This window comes from Equus asinus, chromosome 2 (genome assembly GCF_041296235.1).
Source record: "Equus asinus isolate D_3611 breed Donkey chromosome 2, EquAss-T2T_v2, whole genome shotgun sequence".
Classification (NCBI taxonomy): domain Eukaryota; kingdom Metazoa; phylum Chordata; class Mammalia; order Perissodactyla; family Equidae; genus Equus; species Equus asinus.
The window spans coordinates 133,073,265-133,093,221 of NC_091791.1; the positions used below are offsets into that span (position 1 = coordinate 133,073,265).

The window sequence follows — 19,957 nt, forward strand, 5'->3', positions numbered from 1 at the left end:
TACTACTGATAGAGGTCTAGTGATAATATCCGATTCCATTCAGTTACCATGGAGACGGCTGGCAAAGATTAGTTTGGCCTAAACTTATAAGGATGCACAGAAAAGAGAAGGAACTAATATTTGTTAAGCACCTCTAAGTGTCAGGTACTTTACGCATATTACACCATTTAATCCTAACACAAACACATGAGGTTATTAGAGCCTTTTCACAGATGAGAAAACAAGCTGCAGTGAAAGGAAACTTCCTCAGCAAGTCAGGAAGTGTCAGCACCAGGTGTCAAACCGGATCCCTCTGAATCCATGAGCCTTTCCTCCCTCCGGCAGCGACATGGAACCACTCTGCTACCGTGCGGACAGGGCGCAGATTCTATCCGAACTCATAGCACAAAATGCATATATTTTGGCTGCAACTATTTCAGAAGAGAATACATTTTTATGTAAGTAAACAACAGAGAAATACTCACTGTGTTAAAGAAAAGAGGAGCTCATGTTGAAGTTTAATGAAAAGCATGCAACTGACTAGTATTTCCAGAATATGGTGGAGTTTTTGAACACGATAAACCTGTTCTTGTATATCAACTGATGGAGAAATGAAATATTCCTGGAATGAAGAAAAGTACAAGCAAAATAGGGAGTTAAAGAACAAGCGGAATCTTTGCGAAGAATATGGCTATGCCTGCCAAACGTAGGTTTGGATGCTTGATTGATAGAGGGAAAAAAAGACAGGAGGCAGCTAGGCAGCTTTCCGCCTTTCCATATTCTTCCTCAAACTAAACTGTAAGTAAAGTCTTGACTGAGAATGTTCTAAGCAAACCATTATACATATTCTCTGGTAAAGGCAAATCACAGAACTCCTTCATCGAGGAGGCCCAAGTGGGTGACTAACACCGCCCCAAGCTCTCCAAGTGGAAGGAAGGCAAATCCACAAGATCATTCTGAACTTCAATCCACTTGCTGGGTTGACGGAAGTGTCCACTTCTAAAATCAGACAGTAAACCTGAAGTACCAAGAAATTAAGCAAGTGTATTGATAAGCTTCCACTAACATACATTACTGGTAAATTGGTATGACCCTTTGGAAAAGAAATATGGCAACGTATATCAAGCATCAGAAAATGCTCAGAACTTCTATTTCTGAGAACCCATCCTAAGGAAATAACCCATGGAAAATACGCTAGATGGACTTCTACAATGACCCCCAAGACGCCTGGCCCCCGGAGTACACATCTTGTATAATTCCCTTCACCCTGAATGAAGCCAGAACCTGCAAGTATGAGGGGGTGTTACTCCCAGGATTAGGTTACTGGTTGATGGACTGCGAGCTAATCAAAAGCAAGAGTATCACCTGCTCATTACTCTGACCTAGTCAGGTAGCCTTTTAAAAGAAGATGAAGCATTAGAGAGGCTCTCGCACCGGCTTTGAAGAAACAAACTATCATGTTTCGGAGAGGGCCACATGGCAAGGACCGGCAAGCAACCTCTAAAACCTGAGACTTGTCCTGGGCCACCAGCTACAGCAAGAAACCAGGGACCTTCATCATAGAGCCAGAAGTAAGTGAATTCTGCCAACAACAAATGAGAGAACCTGGAAGTGGACCTTTTCTATCAAGACTCCAGATGAGTACACAGCTGGCTGACATCTTGATCTCAGCCGTGTGAAACCCTAAGCAGAGGACCCAGCTAAAATGAGCCCAACTCCCAACCCCTGGAAACTGAGATAATAAATTTGTGTTCACTTATGCTTCCAAGTTTAGACAGTAATAGAAAACTAATACAGTAAGGGAAAAGTTACAGTCAGGGGCCGGCCCCGTGGCCAAGTGGTTAAGTTCGCGCACTCCATCTGCTTTGGCGGCCCCGGGGTTCGCCGGTTCAGATCTGGACATGGCACCGCTCATCAAGCCACGCTGAGGCGGCGTCCCACTTAGAGGAACTATAAAGACCTACAACTAGGATATACAACTACGTACTGGGGCTCTGAGGAGGAAAACAACACAAAAATAGTAAGACTGGCAACAGATGTTAGCTCAAGGCCAATCTCCTCACCAAAAAAATTGATTGGAGGTAATGGCAGGGGAGTAGGAGAGATCCCTGGGTAATCCTAAATTACAGTTTAAAAGAAGCTAAGCAAAATGTGATAATTTAAAATCCAAATTCATTTACAATTAAATCCAAAATATAGGGACATATTTATTGTCTTACAAAGGTTATTCCAACATGTGAAAATAACACAAGTAGGAAAATAGGCATGGTCCCAGGAAGGGAGGACCCCAACACAAGCTAGAGACCACTCCATCACCTGCACCTGCCACCCGTATTCCCAGTGGTCCCCGGACAGCTCTGGAGGGGGAGCACCCCAGGAGCTTCTTTGCACAAAGGAACACGCCCAGATTGCCCTCCCCCTTTGACTGTCTCAGCCCATGCTACAACCTAGGCTGCTCGACCTCTGCCTGCCCACAAGACTGCACAGAGGTGACACAGCCTGATGTCAATGATTACCTGGAGGCAATGTAGCCCAGTGTTTCTCAAGATGTGGCCTGCTTGAGAAAGGCAGAAAACCAAAGATGTCCATGCCCTAATCCCAGAAGTGAATATGTTGCATTTATGGCAAAAAGGAATTAAGGTTGTAGATGGAATTAAGGTCATTTGACCTTAAAATTGGGAGAGCAGCCTGGATTATGCAGGTGAGCCCAGTCCAACCACATGAACTCTTAAAATTGGATGAGGGAGGCAGAGAGTGAGTCAGAAAGATGCAGCAGGAGAAGGATTTGACCCACTATTGCTGGCTTTGGAGATGGAGGAAAGGGGCCAGCAGCCAAGGAATGGGGTGGCCTCTAGAAGTTGAGGACGTATTCCTGAGCCCTATGCCTACTGAGCCATAGGGGCCCAGGAATTAGCACTTCAAAATCTTCTAGGAGATTCTCAAAGTTTAAGGACTATTGTGTCGAAAGTCTGCACCATATTTAAAAAAACAAGGCATATGAAATGACTTGAGGGAAATTCATAAAAATAAGAGCACTCATATTTGGGTGATGAGATAAAAGGTATGTCTGAACTATAGTCTAACTTTCAAAAATGTTATTACTTTTCTAAGTTTAAAAAAATGTATAAAGGGCCAGCCCGGTGGCATAGCAGTTAAGTTCTCATGTTCTGCTTCAGTGGCCCAGGGTTTGCTGGTTCAGATCCCAGTGCGGGCCTAGCACTGCTTATCAAGCCATGCTGTAGCAGGTGTCCTATATATAAAATAGAGGAAAATGGGCATAGATGTTAGCCCAGGGCCAATCTTCCTCAAACAAAAAAAAAAAAAAAAAGAAAAAGTATAAAAACACCAAGCAATCTCCTCTGGGCCCTCCATTATCATATATATATTTTGCTAAAGCATGTTTCCACTAAAAATATGTACTCTTAATAAAATCGTTAAAATTTGAATAGCAAAAATTAACCTCAAAAGAATCCAACTGAGTCTTACTTTGCACAATATAGCTAGAGTTTTTCTATCTTGTATTTTTATAAGAGACAAATGACAAACAAGTTGATACTATAGATCCATTTTCTAAAAGGATCTCCCAACGAATCTCAGGGTCAGTACAGATGATCGTCAATCTCCTAAACTTTCTAAATCAGTACACTAGGAAAATACGAAAGCTCGTAATCATGACTCTGAAACTCAGAAGCATCTTTTGAATCAATATATTACAGAACATAGGAAATTCTACAGGGCCTACCAAAGGAAGGCATTCCCTAACCCTTTTAGATAAACGAGAGTTGTGGGAGCACCTTGGTTTAAGCAGGATACAACTATACTTCAGTATCATGAAATGACATTGAATGGGCTACTTTTTTGTCTGCCTTATTAGACAGTATAATTAAGGGCACTGACTGTCTTATTTATCTGCTTCCTAGGACTTAGGACAGAGGCTGGCACAGAGTAGGTCCTTAATAATTGTATGCAGAATGACAATAACAGAAAAACCAACTTTAGAATAAAAAAAAACTCACCAAATGATTCAAAGATGCCAGTTCCTGACCTATTAAAAAAAATACACATATGCAAATAAGCTTTAGGTATTGTGTATTACATGTTGAGCAATTTAAGAAAAAGTTTTCATAGTTCATGTATAAAAGAAATGCTCAAGCTAAAAAGTTTCTCACAAAGAGCCAAATTTTCTGGCACATTACACTATAAATATATACTAGTACTTATAAAAATGGTCACAGCTTGCCCCTAATAAAAACAACCACGTGTTGGATATTAAAACAGCATCACAAAAAAGGGTGTTTTATTTACTACACTAACCTCATAGAATCTCAAAATGTCTGAACTAAAAACTAACAAACAAATAAAAACTCCAGTCCTCTTTAATCTAATCTTTATTGAAGGGGAAACGAAGGCCCAGAGAACAGAAATGCTGGTCTCACGACGAACCAGGGGCAAAGCCAGGACTGCAACCAACTAGGGACAAGCAGAAAGATCAAACCTGAGATTACCTATGGCTGCCAACCGTGATGTATTTTTTAATTTCTTGAGCTGGGAAAGGGACTTACCTATGAAAAAACTGATATAATCTTTCTTCAGTTTGTCCAAACCGATTTCCAAAAGCATCTGAACTGGAACAGTCCCACTGAGAGAAACTGTGTCCATGGCTCCATGATAAGACTGATGAATCAGCTTACTTAGTAAACTGTTACTCCCACTATGGAGCTAGAAATCGAGAAAATTTTATAAAACCATAAATAAAACGATAAATAAGCCCAGTAAGCAAAAGAGAAGCAGACTGCATGAGCTTCAAGCTAAAAACGATAAGCTTGCATTTTTAGTCTCCTGATACCACAAATTGTTTGAATAAAAGCACCCAAGTTACAAACACGGCAGTTTCTAAAGTGCCATTCCTACCTTATTTACTTAAGTCCAAAGCAATTAAGGGTTTAAACTCATCACCTCTAGATACAATTGCACGAAAGAGAAGGCAGAGCGGGACCTTTGAAGCTCTACAACTAGGAATTCTCTTCTCCTGGCTGATTAAGTGCTATTGGGCATCTTTTTCAAAATTGAATATCTTCAACTACACCGAAAACCTGCTGCTGCTCCCTCAATGGTCCGTGCGTGTGTCATAAGGAATTCTTTATTGGCTACAACAGCCAACATACTGACTTGATCATTTGCAAATTAAAAAGAGCTGTGAGGGGCTGGCCCAGTGGTGCAGCAGTAAAGTTCACACGTCGGCGGCCCAGGGTTCACTGGTTCGGATCCTGGGTGTGGACCTACACACCACTTGTTAAACTATGCTGTGGTAGGCATCCCACATATAAGGTAGAGAAAGACGGGCCCAGATGCTAGCTCAAGGCCAGTCTTCCTCAGCAAAAAGAGGAAGATTGGTGGCAGATGTTAGCTTAGGGCTAATCTTCCTCAAAAAAAAAAGAATATAAATAAATAAATAAGAGCTGTGAGCTTATAGACCTAACATGTGTTCCAAATGTTAAACAATTAATTTTAAACATACCTAAAATATTTGACATCTCACTACTGTCTTCCTATTATCTCTAATTTTCATCACAATCTTTTGCATTTTTTTTAAACTATTTTCACCTTGTCTGCACTTGTTGCACACAGTAGGGATATACTTATAAATATCTCACAAACAGAGAGACTCTCAAGAGAAGAATTCAATGTCCAAGCCTAAAATGCCTAAAGTCACTCACACTCAATTAGAGCAGAGTTTGCAAGACTTTGCTCTGGAGTGTATCCTTGTTCACACCTATGAAAATTTCTAAGTTTTAGAGTCATGAATTGGCAGCCACATTATTTAAAATAATTCCTATTAAATGAGGAATCTTTTTGTTCCTAGCTTTTTGCCTAGCTTTTTTTAAATTATAAAAGCAGAAATTCATTATGGAAAATCTGTAAAGTACAGAAATGTATAATGCAGTTAGAAAAATTCATCTGTATCCCTTCCACCAGAGGTGACTGCTATAACATTTTAGCATATTTACTTCCAGATTTTTCTCTCCAAAATTACACCTTTTATACAATAGTATATACTCCTTTTTTTTTTACTGAACTTTACAAGCATTTCTCTACATCATCTGTCAGCACCATTTTTAGCAACTATTACATGTGCCATCATGTGGCTCCATCATTATTCACTTAGTCATTCCATTAATAGCGGATACCTCAATAAAAAAAAAAAAGAAAAACAGTGAGAATTCAGATCATTTACAATTTTTTGCTACCATAAATGAGGCTGTAATAACTATTCTAATACATAAAATCTTGACACATAGTTGTGTGTATGAGCTTTGGATGGATGCTAACAAAAGAATTATTCATTGAAAGGGCATGATATACATTTTGAGGATCTTAATACATTATCAAAATTGCGTTTTAGAGCGTGTTCCAATTTGTACTCGCATCAGTGGTATATGAGAGTGATCATTCATAGCAACAGCAATAACTATATCAGCAGCTTACAGATACTGAGCACTTAACTACCAGCTGGGCACTAAGTGTTTTACATGAATTAAATTATTTAATCCTAAAACAACACTATGTGGTGGATACTATTCTTATCCCTACTTTATAGACGAGGAAACTGGGGCACAGAGAAGTAAAGGAACCTGCCCAAGGTTACACAGCTAGAAAGCAGCAGGGCTGGAATGGAAACCCAGGCAGTCTGCTCCAGAGCCTGTGTTCTTAACCACCCCGCTACGCTGTGAACATGTTCCAGCACCGCTGCTAAACCTACCCACGGCTGGACGTCACCACGCTGCAGACTCTGGATGATCAACGCGAAACACTTCACCAAGTCTTGATAGGAGATCACGCCTTGGAAAGCAAGTCAGCCTAATGTTATTTTCATGGTTATTTCTGCAGATCAAAGATGTCATTAATCTTAAGGATACATAAATGAAGTGGAAGACAAGTACTTTATGGACAAGTACTTTCTGTACTTTATGGATGGGAAAGGAGAGAGAAATTAAACCCCCCAAAAAAGATTCAATGCGTTTCTAAAGAAAGAAATTAAACTCAGTGCCACAAGATAACACACTCAGTAAAATATTAAGGAATATCTTTTCCTTTTTTTAATAATTATAATTTCACTATGGTATATGTTTTGGTTCCTATAACTATAGCATAGAAACCACCTAAGTCTTATGCTTCAGGCAGGAGAATAAAATAGATTCTATGAATTGCCTTGTGGTAGTACAATTCTTGATTAGAATGTGCCAATGCATTATTAGAAATGAATCTGATAAAACAGGAACCAGATGTCCACATGAGACCAGCAGTACACATTATACTATTTCCAAAAGACTTCAAAATAAACCCAAGAAATAACAGGAAAAATTTCACTTTACAATCAGGATGGATACCTACTACTGCTCATTTTGCACCACAGCTGCTCAGCAAAATCGAGATCACCCCGTACTGTGAAGAGACACTCGATGGAGCGATCAACGGCAGCACTGTCATGCTTCACTGTCTGAAAAAGAAGCAAGCATCAGAGATACTCAGTTTACTAAAAAAAAAAAATATTGAAATAGTTTAAGGCCAAACAGCTTTCAAACGCTGCTCCAAGAAAATGTGGATCCACGAACACACACACAGATGTGAACGAATTTTCTACAACTTCATTCACTAATGAGGAGATACAAATAAATTGACAATGACAAACAGGACCCCTAAAATTGTTTTAAAACTGTGATGACTAAAAGCAAGCATTTGACTTTCCTTCCATGTAAAAATATTTAAATTGCCTTTGTCTCCATTTTCCTATTTGTCAAAAGACAACCTATTTAGCTTAATTTAATAATACCATGTATGGCACATCAACATACCATCTCATAGTATCTTAGAATACCATAGTAATACCACGTTATGGCATATTAACATAGTCATTTCTCCTTCTCTGCAGTTGAGCAATTAACCTACATATGTATTAGTTCTCTTTAAAAATACTTATCAGATCTTGAGGAAAACAATCACCAGTACTGACGTTAAAGAAAAACAAGAAATTACCCTCAAAACACTGCCATGGCTGTGCCAGATCCATTTGAGATGGTATGACACAAAAGATAACATTACAACCAAATTTCAAAGCTATTTCAGTGTACATTTTTAACTGATAATAATCACTTACCTCTGTGTCTTTTTTTGTAGAGTCACCAAATCCATCCAGCTTATTTAAGTCTAGAAAGCAGCAAAAGCTTATTAACTCTGGATTTTATTTTTCTGCTTTCCAAATAATTTCCATCCTAATCCCATTTTCAAATGTCAAAAGGAGGCAGTAGAAGTATAATGGGGAGTTTAGCACGTTACTTCCCTCTCCAGTGGACGCCATAACCGGTACACCCCAGGTAACGGTGTGAGGGGGAAGCGAGGAACAGTGAGCCCCCGACACACAATGTCGGGCAGTGATAGGTACTCAAAGGTTACTGCCCCATCCCTCTTCTCCTACAATCTCAAATACGATTGTGGGATATAAAATTTAAATTAAATATTATTCTTAAAATTGCATAGACCTTTAACATTAGCAGTTCAGAACAAAAGCTGCCCCTCTGGCCATGGCAGACCTCACAGTTTTATACATATCTCAACCAAAAAGAATACCAAGCCAAAAACGACAACTTATATTTAGATATAGCAAGTATAAATTCTCAATTAAGAAAATAAACGGTAAAGAAAAATAAACAATATCGAAGTGTGAGTTAGGAAGACAAACACCATTCAGAAATTCCTGCATGAGTTCAACGGCAGATTTTGCTTCCAGAGACTCAGGCCATTCAGTTACCCCAGTCCTCAAACCATCAGCCAAAACCTGTGGGAGACGAAAAACATCAAACAGAAAAACTTGTTAGCAAAAAACATAGTTTAATCAATAAGGATGCCTTTAATAATAACATTAGCCATTATAATATTTCTTGAATGTTTAATCACATGCCAGGAACCGTTGAGGGTTTTATAACTAGTATGGTATTTAACCATCACAAAACCCCTATGAGGCAGATATTATCATCATCCCCATTTCATTGAGGCTAAGAGAGGTTAAGCAACTTGCTCAAGGTCACCTGATTAGTAACTGACAGTGCCAGGACATATATCCAACAGTCTGATGTCAAAGACAGTGTTCTGAACTATGATACCATATGCACAGATGCTACAGAGGATTCAAGACCGATGAGCCTGCCTGAAGAAGCTTGTAATTTTGGTTAAGAAGGACCGATAATTCAGATGCAATAATCAGAAAACAGCAAACGTGAAACTGAATGGAAGTTTATATAAAAACAATATAAACGTGTATGCCTGTACATACAATATCTAAACCAAAGGAAGGAAAAGGGTCCAAAATAGGCTAGAATAGCCAGAGGAACAATGTGAAAGAGGAGCTCAGCTCAAATGTGGGGACCATCAGCAACAGCAGGGAAGGAGCACGGAATAAGACGAGGAGGGTGGGATGCTTCCAACCAGGGCAGAGAAAACACCCAGGGAACAGTGGGAAATAAGGTTAGAACGAATAGGGGCTAGACAGGAATAGCGATCTTAAAACCTGAAAAGACTTTTTTAGTTCATATGGAAGGCAACAGCCACTGTTGATTTTTTGGCAGGAAAATGACATGATCAAGTAGTTAAGAATTCCTCTGTCAGGGCTGGCCCAGTGGCGCAGCGGTTAAGTTCACATGTTCCGCTTCTCAGTGGCCCAGGGTTCGCTGGTTCAGATCCCGGGTACGGACATGGCACCACTTGGCAAAAAGCCAAGCTGTGGTAGGCATCCCACGTATAAAGTAAAGGAAGATAGGCACAGATGTTAGCTCAGGGCCAGTCTTCCTCAGCAAAAAGAGGAAGATTGGCAGTAGTTAGCTCAGGGCTAATCTTCCTCAAAAAAAAACAATACAATAAGTAAATAAATAAAGAATTCCTCTGTCAAAAATACCCAGGATGGATTCTACGGAAAAAAAAAAGAAGAATGTTTCTCAACAGAAGTGATATCATCCTCCAGCCCCAGGGGGTCTTTGGAAAAATGTGCAGATAATTTTGGGTGTCACAATGACTGCGGGTACAGGAGCACTTTGAGCATTTAGTTTAGTGGGGGCCAAGGATGCTAAACATCTTGCAATGTGTTCAATGGTCCCAATCACAAAGAATGGTCCTGCCCAAAATGCTGACAGCGTCCCTGTTGAGAAACAATGAAGGATCATTAGAGTGGTCCAGGAGGGAGGTGATCAGGGCTTTAACCAAGACGGGAACAGCGAGAGAAAGCTAAGAGGAACAAAAGAACAGTTTATTCAAGAGAGAGAATACGTAGAATAAAATAAAAACGCCTACTCATTTATAAAAATACAAAGGATTGAATCTGGAGAGAGCATGGCCATGTGCAGATCTAAGAGTCTGTGGTTTATAAGGGAGATTATAACAAAGCATGGACTTCCAAGTCAGACAGACAGACATGGATTTGAATGAGTTTTGAACCAGCCCTTCCACTTACCAGTTGCCAACACCTCAGGAAAATAAGGGAACGATCCAGAACCACGTGCTTGGCACACAGAGTGGCAGCTTCTAGCTGTGGCAATTAGTGGTGATGGTAGATATAATTCTTACTAAAGTAAAATATAAAGTTTCTAGCCCAGGAAATTGGAGGAATGGTGGAACCACAGACAGCAATGGGGGATTTTCTAAGGGGATCTAACCTGGAGAAGATTTCAAGTTTCATTTTGGACATACCGAGTTTGGGGTCATAGCACTCTATGAAAGTGGGAAATAATTAGGTGGAAGGGGGAAAAGTAGGAACTGGGATCAGCTGAAAGATGGGAGTCTGGAGTTCCCTCATAAAGGCCTTAGTCAAATCACTGAATGGCCAGGCTCTCTGCCAGGGTAGAGAGAGAGGGGCAGAGACACGAGGGTTGTATGATAGAAGCCCACAGGAAGGGTCCTGAAAGAGGAGCTTTCAAGAAAGAAGAAAGGTGAGAAAGGGAGAAAAAGCACCAAGTTTTGTACAAACAGGGAAATAATAACAGCAGGGAAAAGAATTAAAATGCTTGGTACTGTGCTAGATGCTGAAGGCACCACGGGGCACCCGGCACTCAAGTCTCGTAGGGGAGACAGAGAAGTAAACAAATGACTGTGTTTGATAAACACTCTGACAAGAGGTGTGTGCAGAGTTCTACAGGAGCACAAGGCACAGGCAGCATAAGCCGTCCTGGGGGATCAGTGCAAGCATCCTAGGTGAAGACGTCACCGAGAGCTCACCCGGCAAAGGGGTGGGAGAAGGGTACACTAGGCAGATCAAGACACACACATCAGAAAGTGACAAAGTGTGACAGGATCGGAGCTACTATAAGCAGGAACTCAAGACGGTGAGGGCTGGGGGTTCAGTGTGAGTGGAAGTAGGGTGTAAGATTAAGCTAAAGAAATAAGTAGGAGCCAATAAGAACATGAAAAGATGCTCGATATCATTAGCCATCAGGGAAATGCAAATCAAAACTAGAATGAGATACCACTTTATCCCCACCAGGATGGCTATAGTTTAAAAAGAGAGACAATATCAAACACTGGCTTAGATATAGAACACCTGGACCCCTCATACACGTCTGGTAGGAACGTAAAGTGGTACAGCCGCTTTGGAAAACAGTTACAATTTGGCAGTGCCTCAAAAGGTGAAACATAGGGTTACCATATGACCCAGCAACTCCAGCCAAGAGATGTGAAAACATATGTCACACAAAAACTTGTACACGACTGTTCACGGCAGCATTATTCATAATAGCCCAACGTCGAAACAACTGGAATGTCCATCAGCTGACGAATGGATAAACAAAATGTGGTGTATCTAGACAATGGAATGCTATTTGGCAATAAAAAGGAACAAAGTAATCTAGAGAAAGTAGATTAGTGGTTGCCAGGGGCTGGAGGGGTCCGAGGTGACAGCTATTGGGTAGGGGCTTCTTTATGGGGTGATGAAAATGCTCCAAAATTAAATATGGTCATGGTTGTACAACTCTGTAAGTATACTAAAAACCAGTGAACTGTACACCTAAATGACTGAATTTTATGGGATATAATTTATATCTCAGTAAAGCTGTTAAAAAAGAAAAGAAAAAAGAAATAAGTAGGGCAATGACTGGATATAGCTGGCTTTGTACGCCAGGCTAAGACATTTGGAATTTCTACTGCATTAAAACAAGGCATCCCTGAGATTCAATTTGTAGAGTGCAGCTAAAATTACCGAAACATAAAATTCTTGAAACACATGCTCAATAATCTTTAGCATCAATCAAAATCCCAGTTACTAACAAGAAGCCTATATACGCATTTGGAATAAACTGGAAGCTGACCCACCCTGTCATATGAACAAAACCCAAATACTCCAATAGAAAAGACAGAAGAGCTGTAGTTTTAACTATCTAACTCACGCTCCCTGTAACTGAAAGGACAACTACCACGTAGTAAAATTAAACTGCCCAAATTGCCATAAGTATCTAATGAATACACAACATTCAGAACAAATTTTGAAGAATGCAACACTAAATAACAATAATATGAGCAAACATTTTTATGAAAACATGAGATTGAATGCAAGTCACAAATTCCAGAAGGATACTCACAAGGAGAAATTTCAGTTCTCTGTGAAGGTGACTCAAAGGACCTCTGGGTTCTCCTGATTCCACCTTAATATTCTAAAAAGTTCCCAAAGTCAGTTTTCACTGGTAATCACATCCTCTGGGCATAAGGTCACAGTTAGTTGCATTTCAAAGTACCCACTCACCAAAAAATATATTTCATAAAGCACGAATGAATTGAAAAAGAGGGGCCATACTTGATTTAGCACATCCTACCCAGATACCATAAATACTGCCCATCCCCACAGAGTAACCTCAGTTCAGGCCATCACCTCCTCTCTCTACACCACACTGTACCTACATGCAACAATGCTCTCCTCACATGCTCTGTTTGACTGAATTTCCAAGAGGACAAGTGGGAGAAATATAAATAGATACATCTAAGGCTCAAAGAGAAATTTAGCATTACCACACCCCAAAAATAAAACCCCTCTAATAAATACATTCATTAGACGCCTTCTAACTAAAGCAACAATGTGTGTCTTAGTCAGAGGTCAAGGTTTTAATATCTAAGATCTTAAAAAAAGGGGGGTGATGAAAGAAAAGACAAAAAAAGGGGTAAATGTCATTGTATATAAATTCATATTGCAGAAAAAGAAAAACATTAAGAATATAATTATCTGGGGGCTGGCCTCATGGCACGCTCCACTTCAGCGGCCCAGGGTTTCGCTGGTCTGGATCCTGGGCAAGGACATGGCACCACTTGTCAGGCCACACTGAGGTGGCATCCCACATGTCATATGACTAGAAGGACCCACAACTAAAATATACAACTATGTACTGCGGGGATTTGGGGAGAAAAAGCAGAAAGAAAAAAAAAAGAAGATTGGCAATAGTTGTTAGCTCAGGTGCCAACCTTTAAAAAAAAAAAGAATATAATTATCCATAATCCAGCCACTCTGAGGGAACCACTATTAAGACTATCCAGGCTTCTGTGTATATATTTTTTAAAAACATAGTAGAGATCCTATGATATATACAATTTTGTAGTTTTTCCTTTTGTTTGCTTAATAATAAGCATTTCCTATTATTTTTAAAGAGACTTTAAATTATGATTTTTAAAGAATGTATATCTCATCAGGGAAATCTATTTTAATCATTTCCCTATTGAACATTCAGGTTTTGTTTTTAATATTTTGGAAACACAGCTGTATCACTGCATTGAATATCTTTGTACATGTATTTTCCTTAGCCATTCTAATTTAAGACAGATTTCTAGAAATGTAAATATAGGGTGAAAAGGCTTACTAATATAATGATTCTTGATGTGTTGCCAATAGCTGCACTCTTTTTTTTTTTCTTGAGGAAGATTAGCCCTGAGCTAACATCTGCCACCAATCCTCCTCTTTTTGCTGAGGAAGACCGGCCCTGAGCTAACATCCGTGCCTGTCTTCCTTTACTTTATTAGTGGGATGCCTGCCACAGCATGACTTGCCAAGTGGCGCCATGTCCACACCCGGGATCTGAACCAGCGAACCCCAGGCTGCCGAAGCGGAATGTGCACACTTAACTGCTGCACCGCTGGGCCGGCCCTCTGCACTCTTTTAAGAATAGCTGAGATAAGTCACTTTGATGACTCCATTTGAGTCCCCATTTGAGAGACTTTATTAATCACTGCAAAATTCTTAAGGCACATAATTGCAACACTATGGGCAACTGATGGATCAGATCGCCTGGCAACACCGCCACTGGCTGCCCTGGTGAGACTTTAGGGGCCAGCCGAGCTTTTCAGAGTTGTCTGCCTGGGGCCAGAAGCACGCAGCACTAGCAACAATCGTGTGAAAATTAAACCCACATTTAGGGGCCTCATTAACTCAACAGGAAGCAGGCTCTGCTCCTACCAGAGTTGCGGTTGAAGAGAGTGGGGGGATTTGAAGAATCTCATCCACGGGACTCCAGGAAATATCCAAAGTGATCACAGTCTGTGACGCGATGACTGTATCGTCCAAGGCAGTGGACTTAAAGAGCTCATACTGGGCAAAGCCCCTGGCTGTTACCTAAAGGGTGCACCCAGCAGAGCAGTTAGATATGCTCTCACACGTCAAAGGCCCGTTACCAAAACGACTTCGATCCTTCTCCCCCAAGAAGAAAAAGAGCCACACTTTCATCTCAAATAGAAAAATAAGACAATTATCTTTAATCCCAAAGATTAGCTAAAAGGCAAGAAGGCAGATATTTTCAGTCACTAGCTTATATGAAAATAAATACAAACATGTTGATACTACAGAAAAATATCTAGTCACATTAGGAGTGAAAAAACCTTTAAACCAGGAAGGCAGGTTGATAACAGCTTGAAGAAAATAATATGAGTAGAAGAGAAGTACTTACAGTGGACAAGTGATGTCTTTTCTTGTGTGAATTTTTTAAGTCTTCAAGATTTACAGAATAATTTTTATCTGCTATAGGAGATGAAACAAAGAAAAAAATGTAAACGTTTAATTCAAAATTACATTGCTAGAGCTAGAAAATTATAATCCCTCAAATTCTGAGGGTACCACAACTTAACCCTAATAACTGTTAAAATAAAATTTTAAATCACAAATGAATGAAATCTTTATAACAGAATGAAAGTGGAACAAAAGTCAATACTACTAGCAAAAGTATAATTAAATGCCTACTACGAGACCGGAATTATGTCGTCATTACATTCAATTTTTTATTCTCCAATGAAAATTTCCAAAGATCCACACATATAAATCAAATGAAACCCAAACAAAACAGGTATAAACTCCTATGCAGACGCGTGGAGATCTGTTTCCCGCATTCCCGGACTATCTCCTATACGACGGGTTACATGCTCTATCTCCTATACGACGCGGTTACACACTCCAGCAGATTCATGGTGGCTAACAAGCTCCATCGTGGGCACTTCCCTTTTAACAGTATCAATTTTCAGTAAAAACCACAAAACAACAACTATACAAATAAATAAATACACACACATCCACATCCCCATAAAAGTAAGAAGAGAAGCACTCACCTTTACAAGTGGCCATATATAAGACAACTCCTGTAACGCTGTTATTTGTTGTGATAAGCTCAGCTCCCAGCCAACAGGTACCTTCAGGATCTGAACCGTCACACCTTACCCAGAGGGGAGGGAGGGCAGTAACCGGCCGATTAATCTTCAAATGGGTCATATTAGGATTGTGAGCCATAGTGTACAGTCCAATTAACTGCCTTGAAAACAAGAGTAGGAAGAATAAATTATAAGTACAGATTGTCAATCAGTCAACAGGTTTCTTTTCCAAAGATATCATGAGGGGTACCTACGATTCTGACTCTTCTGATCACCAAGATTCTGCACACAAGTCCAATGTGTGGGGGTTTCCCTCACACCAAACAATTCTCCAACACCAGTTGGGTGTCCTACATTTCAACTCAATCCTGACACTATCTACCCGGAGACAGTGTCAGCTCCCATGGGCTAACGGCTCAGTCCTTCAAGGCTGCCTCTCTTCCCATCCAACTTCAGATGACACTGCAAGTCCAGGTTGCCTCCTTGCTTTTGATCAACCAGCCAAAGATTAGAGGTTCCAACAACCCCCTTCCTTGGGTTCAATTAATTTGCTAGAGCAGCTCACAGAACTCAGAGAAACACTGTACTTACTAGATTACCGGCTTATTGTAAAAGGATATAACTCAGGAACAGCCAGGTGGAAGGGCTGCACAGGGCAAGGTATGGCAAAAGGGCATGGAGGTTCCACGCCCTGTCCTGGCATGCCACTCTCCCTGCATCTCCACATGCTCCCCAACCCGGAACCTCTCCAAACCCTTGCCTTTTGCATTTTTGTGGAGGCTTCATTACATAAGCATGATTGATTAAAGAACTGGCCTTTGGTGACTGAACTCAATCTCCAGCCCCTCTCCCTTTCCAGAGATGGCGGTAGGACAAAAAGTTCTAACCCTCCAAATCACACAGTTGGTTCCCCTGGCAACCAGCCCCCATCTTTAGGTTACTTAGGGGCTTTCCAAAAGTCATCTCATTAACAAAAGACACCTTCATCATTCTCATCACCTAGGAAATTCCAAGAGTTTTAGGAACTCTGTGCCAAGAACAGTGGATGAAGACCAAATACATGTTTCTTATTATAAATCACAATATCACAGTATCCCAGAAACAAAAATCTGGAAATTAAGTGGCAAAACACATAAATATTTCACCTAGTTAAGAAGTCGGAGAAGGGTACAACAGGCAGATCAAGATACACACACCAGAAAGTGACCAAGTGTGACAGGATTATAGCTGCTACAAGTAGGGAGTTCAATACGGTGGGGAAGATGTTCAGTGAAAGTGGAAGTAGGCTGTGAGATGAAGCAAAAGAAATAAGTAGGATATGTCAATTATATCTCAATAAAACTGGCTGGGGGTGGAGGAGGGAAGAAAGTAGGAGCCAATACACCCACGAAAAGATGCTTGAGGTCATTAATCCCTGGAATGCTTAAGGAAATTTGAATATAGACAGTGAATTAGGTAATAGTATTGTAGCAATGTTAAATTTCCAGATTTTGATCATTGTTCTGTGGTTATGTAAGAGAATGTACTTTTTCTTAGGAAATACATAGCGAAGTATTTAGGGGTAAAGGAACACAACATCTCCAACATACTGTCAATATTTCATTTAAAAAGTGTGTGAACTGAACAAGAAAAACCAAAGAACCTGATCGTAAAATGGGCAGAGGATCTGAACAGACATTTTTCCAAAGAAGATATACAGATGGCCAACAGGCACATGAAAAGATGTTCAACGTCACTAATCATCAAGGAAATGCAAATCAAAACTACACTTAGATATCACCTTACACCCATTAGAATGGCATAATTTTATGGCATATAATTACCAAGATGAAAAAAAACAAATGTTGGAGAGGATATGGATAAAAGGGAACCCTCATATACTGCTGGTGGGAGTGCAAACTGGTGCAGCCACTACAGAAAACAGTATGGACATTTCTCAAAAAATTACAAATAGAAATACCATACGACCCAGCTATCCCACTACTAGGTATTTATCCAAAGAACTTGACATCAACAATTCAAAAGAGACTTATGCACCCCTACGTTCATTGCAGCATTTTCACAATAGCCAAGATGTGGAAGCAACCCAAGTGCCCGTCGACTGAACGGAGAAAGAAAATGTGGTGCGTATATATATATATATATATATATACACACACACAATGGAATGCTACTCAGCCATAAAAAAAGACAAAATTGTCCCACTCGCAACAACATGGATGGACCTTGAGGGTATTATGTTAAGCGAAATAAGCCAGACAGAGAAAGACAAATACTGTATGATTTCATTCATATGTGGAAGATAAATAACACATGGACAAAGACAACAAATCAGTTGTTACCAGAGGGGAAGGGGGTTGGGGGGTGGGCATATGGGGTAAAGGGGCACATTTATATGGTGACTGACAAATAATAATGTACAACTGAAATTTCACAATACTATAAACTATTAAGACCGCAATAAAATTTTTTTTAAATGTGTGTGATATGTGTATTTATATAGATGGGGGTGTGGAGGAGGAGTAGAAGAGGAAGAATAAGAGAGAGAAGGACAAAGCAAATGCAGCAAAACGTAAATACGTGATGGGTGAATCTGGGTCAAGGGTATAGAGAAGTTCCTATACTATTCTTTTAACTTTTCTGTAAATTTGAAAGGGTATCAAAATTAAAAGTTACCCAAAGGCATCACAATCCCTGACTTCAAAATGTACTACAAAGCCTTGGTGATCAAAACAACGTGTACTGGTACAAAAACAGACACAAAGATCAACGGAACAGAACTGAAAGCCTAGAAATAAAATCACAAATCTATGGACAACTAATCTTCCACAAAGGTACCGAGAACATACAACAGAGAAAAGACAGTCTCTTCAGTAGCACTGGGGAAATTGGACAGCCACATGCAAAAGAATGAAAGTAGACCATTATCTCACACCATATACAAAAATAAACTAAAAATGGATCAAAGACTTGAAGATAAGTCCTGAAACTATAAAATTCCTGGAAGATAATATAGGTAGTACACCCTCTGACATCAAACTTAAAAGGATCTTTTCAAATACCATGTCTTCTCAGACAACAGAAACAAAAGAAAAAATAAACAAGAGGGAGTTCATCAGACTAGGAGCTTCTGCAAGGCAAAAGAAACTAGGATCAAAACAAAGAGATAACCCATCAATTGGGAGAAAATATTTGCAAATCATATATCCGATAAGGCATTAATCTCCACAATATATAAGGAACTCACACAACTGAACAACAAAAAAACAGCCCAATCAAAAAATGGGTAGACGATATGAACAGACAATTTTCCAAAGAAGATATAGACATGGCCAATAAACACATGAAAAGATGTTCAACATCACTAATCACCAGGGAAATGCAAATTGAAACTACACTAGCATACCACCTTATGCCAGTTAAAATGGTTAATCACTAAGACTAAAAATAACAAATGTTGGAGAGGGTGTGGAGAGAAGGGAACCCTCATACACTGCTGGTGGGAATGAAAACTGGTGCAGCCACTATGGAAAACGGTATGCAGATTCCTCAAAAAACTAAAAATAGAACTACCATACGACCCAGCTATCCCACTACTGTGTATCTACCAAAACAACTTGAAATCAATAAGCCAAAGTAACATATTTACCCCTATGTTCATTGCAGCACTATTCACAATAGCTAAGACATGGAAACAACTGAAGTGCCCATCGACTGATGATTGGATAAAGATGATGTGGTGTGTATATATATACGCAATGGAATACTACTCAGCCATAAAAAAGACAAAAGCATCCTATTTACAACAACATGGATGGATCTGGAGGGAATTAGGCTAAGAAAAATAAGCCAGACTGAGGAAGACAAACACCAGATGATTTCACTCATATGTGGAATATAAACAAGCACATGGACAAAGAAAACAGTTCAGTGATTACCAGGGGAAGGGGGTTGGGGGTGGGCACAGGGGGTGAAGGGGAGCACTTATGTGGTGACAGACAAGAAATAATGTACAACTGAAATTACACAATGATGTAAACTATTATGAACTCAAATAAACAAAAAGTAACAGAAGAAAAAAAAAAGGTACCCAAAAATGTGGCCTAAAAATTTTTTTCAAAGAGATGAAAACTGAATTTATTACCAACAGATGTTCAGGCAAGGAATTTCTAAGGGATTGTACTTCAAAAAGGAAATACAATGATCCCAGAAGGCAGGTCTGAAAAGCAAGAAGAACTGGAGAGCAAAGAAACAATAAGCACGTGGATAAACCCCACACAGATGCTGACTGGAGAAAAGCACATAAACAAACAATGTTTAAGGTGTGAGG

At 39.8% G+C, this 19,957-nt stretch overlaps 1 protein-coding gene across 12 annotated transcripts in view; it reads right to left on the reverse strand.

The window, feature by feature from the left end:
- The window catches only part of ZWILCH (zwilch kinetochore protein), a 37,262-nt gene that overhangs the window by 7,437 nt on the left and 9,868 nt on the right, over nucleotides 1-19,957 (reverse strand). For 9 of the 12 annotated variants that reach the window (XM_044764672.2, XM_044764670.2, XM_070499489.1 and 6 more), the window contains 11 exons: nucleotides 15,589-15,788; nucleotides 14,937-15,007; nucleotides 14,450-14,605; nucleotides 12,594-12,665; nucleotides 8,719-8,812; nucleotides 8,135-8,184; nucleotides 7,372-7,477; nucleotides 6,740-6,819; nucleotides 4,542-4,698; nucleotides 3,996-4,024; nucleotides 465-601 (listed from right to left, as the gene is read on the reverse strand). In XM_044764672.2, the coding sequence (XP_044620607.1) occupies nucleotides 465-601; nucleotides 3,996-4,024; nucleotides 4,542-4,698; nucleotides 6,740-6,819; nucleotides 7,372-7,477; nucleotides 8,135-8,184; nucleotides 8,719-8,812; nucleotides 12,594-12,665; nucleotides 14,450-14,605; nucleotides 14,937-15,007; nucleotides 15,589-15,788 (1,152 nt within the window). The remainder of the gene's footprint in view (nucleotides 1-464; nucleotides 602-3,995; nucleotides 4,025-4,541; nucleotides 4,699-6,739; nucleotides 6,820-7,371; nucleotides 7,478-8,134; nucleotides 8,185-8,718; nucleotides 8,813-12,593; nucleotides 12,666-14,449; nucleotides 14,606-14,936; nucleotides 15,008-15,588; nucleotides 15,789-19,957) is intronic. The other 3 variants (XM_070499465.1, XM_070499439.1, XM_070499496.1) reach the window with 1 other exon arrangement.